Source organism: Geospiza fortis, unplaced genomic scaffold (assembly GCF_000277835.1).
Source record: "Geospiza fortis unplaced genomic scaffold, GeoFor_1.0 scaffold261, whole genome shotgun sequence".
NCBI lineage: Eukaryota > Metazoa > Chordata > Aves > Passeriformes > Thraupidae > Geospiza > Geospiza fortis.
Window position 1 is genome coordinate 208995 of NW_005054578.1, and position 8246 is coordinate 217240.

Here is an 8246-nt window from a genome sequence, read left to right on the forward strand (position 1 = left end):
AACCACTACACAGTTCACGGGATCACTATTAGACATTAAGTAAACAATTTGCTTCAATGCATTCACTTAAAACATTGTGCCTTCAGCATCGCATAATTTAAACACTTATATTTTGAGATGCAATATTACCAGAAACAAAGTTATGTCAAGGAGTTATGTAGGAAAAGAATCCCTTAAGTAACAGTCAAAATCCACTCAGCCACTGAAGCGCGTGGTTCTGAAGTGACTGTACATTGCATGGTCTGTGTGCTGCTCTTACAAAAGCTTGGAACTCCACAAACAGACGTGCAATATATCCAGCCAGCAGGGAAAGACCACCTTAGGACACAGGTAGCATTTTCTGTAATGGTAACAGGGAAATCACCTTTTGCACTTTAACAACCTGCTTGCCCAGCAGAACTCCAGAGTCTGCATAACCAAACTTAGCCCAGCATGAAGTGACAAAATAAACTGAACTGAGAGGAAGTCAACCAGCCTATGAAGTGGAAAATGAAGGGAAACAGCCATCAAATTCCATGAAAATTCATCAAGGACATTTAAACTGAGACTCAAAACTCAGCTACAATGACATATAAATGAAACCAGAAGCCACTCAGGATTGAGAGAGCCATTGGAAAATTATGATACTCAATCTTTGAGTAATTCTCAAGAGCCAGAGAACATCAATGGTTTCCAGTTGAAGGATGTGAGGGACTAAATCTGTTAAGCACAAACCACAACTGAGATGTCTAGCTTAATTGTAGCAGTCTATATGCCATCTTGATCAAATGGTTAAAAGCTTGCAACAGCACAGTGGTATGGGACAAGGCGAGTCACAATGAAACCCAGAGGTAGAGCAAATCCAAACAGAGCAAACTACAAAACCAGTCCTGATGGTCAGGTCTATTTTAGGAAAGACAGCAGCTGAGAACTGCTTCCAGACCAGTTGCAACATATTCCAGGGAGTTCATAGTACCAAGACTGTAAGACCACTATTTCAGAACACTTCTCCCAGCCACCACAACAAATCCCATTGTGCAGAAAGCAACAGACACACCAGAGCATCCAAAATACTATATTCAAGGGTCAAATTATGAAACACAGTTAACTTCAGGGTGAACAACCAAACCAACACTACAATAGGTTTGCCTCCATTTGTGATTCTGCAATTAGTTATTCTCTTTCAGGAACAAAACACACTATACAATGCTCTGCAGGAATCAAGATTAAGTTGCTCATACAAAAGAACATTGTCTTGTGATATAAGACCCAGGCTCCAACCACCCTCACTCCTCTGGCAGCAGTACCCAATGAAATTCCCAAGGCCAATGCCTGATCATGAAAGGCAGAAAAAAAAAAATCTTGTCTCAATTTGAGAATTGGAACAAAAGATCACCAGAGAGTGCCTTTAGCACACCATAGCAGGTTACTGCACTCACACTTCTCCAGACAATCCAGGAAAGACACTCATCCCCACCTTATTTTCAATAGGTTTTGCTTCCAATTGAGATTAGCTGTATCCCTTGAGGAATCCTCAATAACGGTGCACAAAAGATGAAGGACTGGTGAGACACAGAGAAACAGTACAGAATCACAGAAAAGGCAGACAGAACAGGCCACAGAATACAAGCTTGAACCTCAAGCTGCTGTCTGTCAGGAAAGGTGGATGACAACCACTTAAGAGGAAAAAAGTCTTAGGTAGAGTGGAACATGTCCTCACCAAAGACCAATATGAAGCCAGTTTGACTTACAGAACCTAGTTTCATTCACTTTTCCAAAAACCGCTTTCCACTTCAATCCAAGAAACTCTTCAAAGAGTTTTCTAAAAATGTGTGGAAAATATCTGAACTGAATGAATGACCAGTGTAGAAGAAGAAGCAGTGAAGCAGTGAAGTGAAGAAGCAGTGAAGAATCATAATGACTATCAAAGATGTCTCTGAGTCTCTGAATTGCAACTGCTCTATGGAGAACAGCTCATAAAGCTGCTGAAGCTGCAAGCAGGCAAGAGTGGGAGATAGAAATGCAGGATTCTTGCTCACAGGGCAGACAACAGTGTGCCCTCAATCAGCCTCTGCAGCACAGACTCCACACAAAGATCCCCAGAGACTTATTTTTGTCTAACTCTTGGAAGCAGCAGGCTCCTCCTCCAGCTGCTGCTAATCCATTACATGCACCCACTGAGGCAAGCACACACATCAAACATACTGTCCTCTCTTTGATGTGCTGCTCTTCAGAAGGGGAACGGCAAGCAGATTAGATTCCTTCATGTAGTGATCTGACAGGGCCTGTAAACATCTTGTGCAAGGACTGCCGCACGCTGAGAGGAGGAGCAGCCCTACAATAGCTTCCAGACCTTCTTCAGACCCAATTAGCCAAGATGGATGTGGAAACCCAGGGGAAATTCCAGTGGATTTAGAATACTTCCCCTCACGCACTTAGAGCGGCCGAGCATTCCAGGAAAACGTCTCCAGTTGGAGAGTCCAAGGAAGGATTTCAGCAAACATCAACAACTAGCTGACTAGTTAGTCAACTGAATCAAAACACATTGAACAGCAACTCAGCCCATTAAACCCATACAGATGCCTGTAGATTCAGCTTGTTCTGTGACTAAACAACACACAGCACCTTTGCTGCTTGTTGAACTTAATCAAGATTGTGAAGTCCATCCAAATATCTGAAGTCAGCTTCCAGAGGCCAGAAAAGAGCAGCTGTGTTCTGAAGTGATGAATGCTTAGCACACTGCTGCAGTTGGATACTTAAGAGCAACATGTATATGAGCCAGTAGTATTACAATGACCTGTAACCAATAAAACCACTTCAAAAGAGCAAAATTATATGAAAAGCTCAAAATTTAAATCAAATAAACAATCAACTAATATGTGAGAAAGCCACACAAAGGTTATTTGTCATTGTCAGTAATTACCACCTTCCACCAGTCTAGCAGTCCCCAAACTGCAACAGGCACTCCTCTCCGCACAGAGGATGTAGTAAGGAGCAAGAGGGGACTTAAAACCCTCAGGAAAATGATACCTGTGGTTTTTTCCTACCTCTTTCCTCAATTAAAAGAAAAATAATTCTTTTATCTCTAGCATTTATATGAATACTGTTCCTTTACTTATGAATAAATGTCACATTGTAGACATGGTCCATGATTAAAAACAGAACGGCTGTCACAGCTTCAAGGCTTCCTCTTCCAAACCATGAAAAATAGAAAAGAAGTGCCTCTCTCCGAGAAGTTTATTACCTTGACATTTCAAAACAATACAGCCTTCTAAAATCAAAACTAAAGACAAGAGGTAGCACTCAATGTAGACTAGACTAAAATAACAAGATTTCTAACCCATGTATATGTTCAATAAATACAGAAGCAGAAATTCTTTCATTGAAACAGGATCTAATCAGTCTTTTGAAGATTAACCTGCTGAGGGCTCCAGATTTCCTTGAAGAACTTGCACAACAGCAAGCCTCAAAAGCAACACCAACCCATATGAAAGAACCCCCAGCACAACAGGGAACTGCAGCACAGAAATACTGAGGATGGAGATCATCCAGGCTTGACAAACACATCTCTAGCAGCAACCTGACTTCAAACAGATTTGTGTAAAAGGAAGGTGGTGCAACATATCCCAGTATCTTCACAGCCTCAGCAGTTTGTTACCAGTTTATGCCCTGAATCAAGAGTGGTGCTCCTGGATTAAAAAACAATAATAAAACTATGGATTGTCAAATATGAAAGAGCAAGGAAAATGCAAACATGTCTGTTATAGGAGAAATCACGATCAGATTAATGTAAATTCTACAAATTTGAAGGATTTAGCTGGGTCACTGTAACAAGTAATTAGTGGCATGCAGAGATCAAAACAAGTATTTTCTCACTGCATTGCTCACCTGATCCTTGCAAAATGGTTGAGAAGTTCCCATAAGGTCTGTTGACAGAGGAAGGTGTCTTGCAAGCGGGAGCCATCATCTAGTTGTAATGCTATCCGAACCTATAAGAACACCACAATTAATTCATCTGAAAATTGAATGAAAACTTATTTTTCTTCACAACTTTTTAAAATATTTTGGTGTTTCTTGTTCATCAGTGCAGGCATTCTGGCCTGAATTCCTGTTCGTTGGGATGAATGGCTCCTGAGTGTGGGGGAGGCCATCCTGGAATACTAACCAGCTTTCATGGGCCCCTCTCCCCTGCCCTATCTTGAACTGCAACATATTCAGAGAAAAGCCAATGCAAACATCCCAAATAATGAGCCATCATGAGCAACAGAGGTGCTCTGTTTTATACCAGGTGAAACTTTACAGTAAGGGTCTTCACAGCTACATAAAACAAATTCCAATAACCCAGACATGACTGATGCAGCTGCACCATCTAGAACACCAACACAGAGCTGTCTACTTCAGCGTCATTTTGCAGAACAACTTCCATGGGACAAAACAGTTGTGGATACTTGCATATCCACACACAGAAACAATTAACACATTCCCATCCATCCCTGCTTTACTGAAGACCTAAAAAACCATTAGCAGTCTGAAGGAACGACGTTTGTAACTTGCAACTCACTAATGCTTCCTAACCACCACATTTTGACATACAATTTAAGAGTGAAGTAACAAAAAATCTCAACAATAATTCTGGTCACTAAATTACCGAGTTCTTGAACACCTGCAGAAAAAAGCAAGAGCCAGCTAGCTATAGATTTTAACAGATCTTTTCCAACCTGGAATGTGAACATCCACATACATTATAAGGCACCACACAGTCTTTAGAGAATTGCTTCCCTACTACTCCCCCACAAAAAAAAAAAAAAAAAAAAAACAAAAAAAAACCCACAAAAACAAAACCACCAGGACATTTCTCTAGATAATATTCTGCAGAGCACTTTAGGTGTTATCTTAACCTTTTAGGGAATATTCAGCCTTTTCCAGAATGTCTAACTCTCAAGTTTTCCCAATTAGCTCACTTGTCTAAAGAAAAATCACACGAAGTCCTGCAGCCACTAGATACAACCTGGTTTCCCCAGTCAACTTTAGTTTGCAGAAGTCCACAAAAACTGGCCTTATTCCAAAGCCTGAGAAGGACATTAGGCCAAGACAGCCAAAGCCACCTTCTTTCATTCTGTGTTTTCATGTGTCCCTACTAATACTCTCAGTGCAGCCTCTCACCAAGTGCAAGGTGTGTGTGTAAGCATGAGGGCAGGAGCTACAGAGGTGGGAAAGCTCCAGCAATTCACTGTGATTTCCACGGAGGAATATATTTGTCATCTGCCTTGGCTCCCACCAGTCCTCACAGGGCTGCAAATGCTGACCTGCTGGAGACAGGAATTTTTCTGCATAAAGGAAACAGTGGCATCATCAATAATGAGCTGACAATACAGTGTCATTTCATCCCACCACTAACACAATCTCCTGGTTTCTCCTACACGGGAGACAAGCTTTAGATTATTCTCAGCTACAGCAGAGCGATGACAGCTGACATCACCATTCTGTAAGAATCCAGGCCAGAAATTCAGACTACCAGTTGCATCAGTTTTTGGGCAACAGTTCAAAGCCAAACATGTCACGAAAGTCCTGTTCACTCCATTAGAAAAGTCTCTTCGAAAACCCCAGGTGCTACTTAGTATTCCAACAACCAGTGCCAATTATCGTCTAAGTTTACAAACATTTAAACAAGAGGCTGACAGCTTTAACACCAGAGCTGTACTGATGGTGCTCCTGCGTCACCTGCCATCACAAAGGGAATTTGTTCCATTTTTCACTAAAGAACTGTCTTACAGGAAACAATGTTTTCCACAAGCAAAGGCAAATCCAAAAGCTTTCTATTTTTAAAACATCAGATTTGCTGAACAAACTCATGATTTATCAAAACCTGTATTCTGTCTCTAGGGTAACTGCTGTCACTAAAGGAAAGCACACCTACTTCCACACACACAATCTTAATAGAACATACAGTAATAAAAGACATAGAATGAAATTCATCCCAATATTACTGCAGCCAGCTGGCATGACTGAGTGTGCATCTGAACTGCCACTACATCCCAGTCACAGTCACCTGGCTGTTACAGAATTCCCTATTTTTTAACACATACTCGCTGTGGGAGGGAATTCTTTTTAGTCAGTTGTTCTGTACAAAGTCTTTTCTTACACTGTGAAATTCTCCCAAGTAAAATCGGCTCAAGTTTGTGGGGCAGGGATTCTTTAGACTCCACTCTTCACATGCACATTTGCTGCATCTCCTCACCTTCATGACAGAGCAACCAGCACTCCCAGGGAAGCCTCACTTCTGTATATTGCGCGGTTGAACTGCAACTAAATAGTAACAACTTACACTTCTTTTAGCTCTTCTCTTTTGTGATCTAATGTAACAATCCCACAGTATAACCCCTCTCCTAACAGTGAACAGTCCTTCTTGCCCTTTCTCGCAATATAACTTCAGGGAAAAAAAATAAAATCATTGTTTTCCTTCAGTACCTCCCAAACTGGATGCAAATGTCAGACAGCCATCACTGCACCATTTCAAGAGAAAGACTTTTCTCTGGAAGAAACCTCCATCCACCACAACATTTCACTGAACATTTAAGCAGATGCTACTGGTTTGTGGTATTTTTTTAAGTAAAGACATTATTTCAAGCACAAATGTCTTTCTACCCCCAAATCAGAAAAAAGCCATGAGTGCCAAAGCAAAGAACATAGAGGTTTTACAGAGAAAAGTATGAACATCAGGGACACCCAAAACTACGTTACAGAGTGAACTAAAGCAAAGACTCCAAAGCCTTCTCACACCACACACGGATCAGTTTCTCTCAGTTTCTCTCAGTTAGATTAACTGCCTTTAATAAACACCACTAACACTGCTTGGCTGACAGACATTAAGAGATCAGCAGCAACAGACCTGAAACTTACATGAAAATAGAGAAACTTCCTATGAGGAAGTTAACAAATAGCAAGATGACTTAGTGACAGACAAATTTCCATTGCCAGGCTACTTAAGTAAGACCACACATCATTTTTACACCATGAAAAGTTCACACTCAGTAACACCTATGCATTGCTTGAAAAGTTAGGCCTATGGCCACAGGGGTATGTATAGAAGATTTTTACACTCCTAAAAGTGGCCATAATTTCTGGAGAAAACAGCATTCAAAAGTCCTTTGCAAATAATACTAAATAGGGACATTTGGCCAGTGATGAAGACAGAACACGTCACTGAAGACTCTAAAGCTGTGTAAACACACCACGAACACCAATGCTGGGAAAGCAGTAAAACAAGATTCTGTAAGAATCTGAGATTTACTCAAAATCCAGAGCTGGACAACAGCAACTGAAACAGAAATTAGGAAAGGGAACTGAATTAGTCATCACTGATGTTTAACTTCTTAGCTATCCATGACCACTAGTTTTTCAGCTCCCCAAACCATCCCACTCTCCTCTAGCACAGCTGATACCCCATGCTCATGCAGACTCTAAGTAAAGACTTTCAGCTACTTAATTACTATTTTCGAAAGCACTGCAACCAGTCTTCAGCTGGTCTCTCACAGAGGCACTGCCCACGCCGGCCTCTTGGTCATTAGATCTGATGAGATCCTATCAGCACAACTGGTAACTGAACAAAACAGGTCACACTGTGTAAATGAACATACCGTGGTTCCAGCTCCCACTCTGCTGGAGACTGGCACCATCTCCAGTTTGGCATTGTTGGGCAGCCTAGCAAATCTCCACTGCAAAGACAGGTCCAACACATTCCTCTGAAACCTGAAGGAGAACATAGCCTATGAGCAATACAAAGTGCAGGTATTGGGCAAGAGAATTCCCAGGAGGAATTCAACAAAATCAACAAAAGCTATTCTGCACACCAAAGGAGCTGCAGTTCATAGAAGTCACAGAGAAGGGACTCAAATCTATGTTCTTCCTTTAAAGGTTTTAAAGAGATAAACAGCAACCAACTACGTTAAATAGTTAATTTAAGCCTGGTTAAATACCAATGTACTCTTTTTTTCTTTTTTTTTTTTTTTGTGCTACTCAGACAAACGAGTTGCAATTAAGACACCACAAAAGCAGAGGGTCAAACCCCCAGGTAAAACGGGAGACGGGCGTTGCTGATCTGTGCTCGGGATGAGGTGCACGCGTGGGTGTCCCGTGGCAGCGGCATGGGGCCTCGCCGTGTGTCCCAGCACCGAAAGGAGCGTGGCACAGGGAAACCGGGGTGAGCCGCCCTGAGCAGAGCTCAGGCAGTGTCCCGGCCCCTCGCACTCCCACTGCCCGCCGCGGGT

General features: G+C 41.8%; 1 protein-coding gene across 2 annotated transcripts in view; it reads right to left on the reverse strand.

Annotated features, from left to right (window-relative positions):
- ASPSCR1 (ASPSCR1 tether for SLC2A4, UBX domain containing) overlaps positions 1–8200 on the reverse strand; it is a 32210-nt gene extending 24010 nt beyond the window's left edge. The window contains exons 1-2 of one of the 2 annotated variants that reach the window (XM_031064274.1): positions 7617–8200; positions 3868–3968 (exon numbers count right to left, since the gene is read on the reverse strand). In XM_031064274.1, coding sequence (XP_030920134.1) covers positions 3868–3968; positions 7617–7742 — 227 coding nt within the window. In that variant the 5' untranslated portion in view covers positions 7743–8200. The remainder of the gene's footprint in view (positions 1–3867; positions 3969–7616) is intronic. The other variant, XM_014310733.2, reaches the window with a different exon arrangement.
- Positions 8201–8246: the final 46 nt, after the last annotated feature.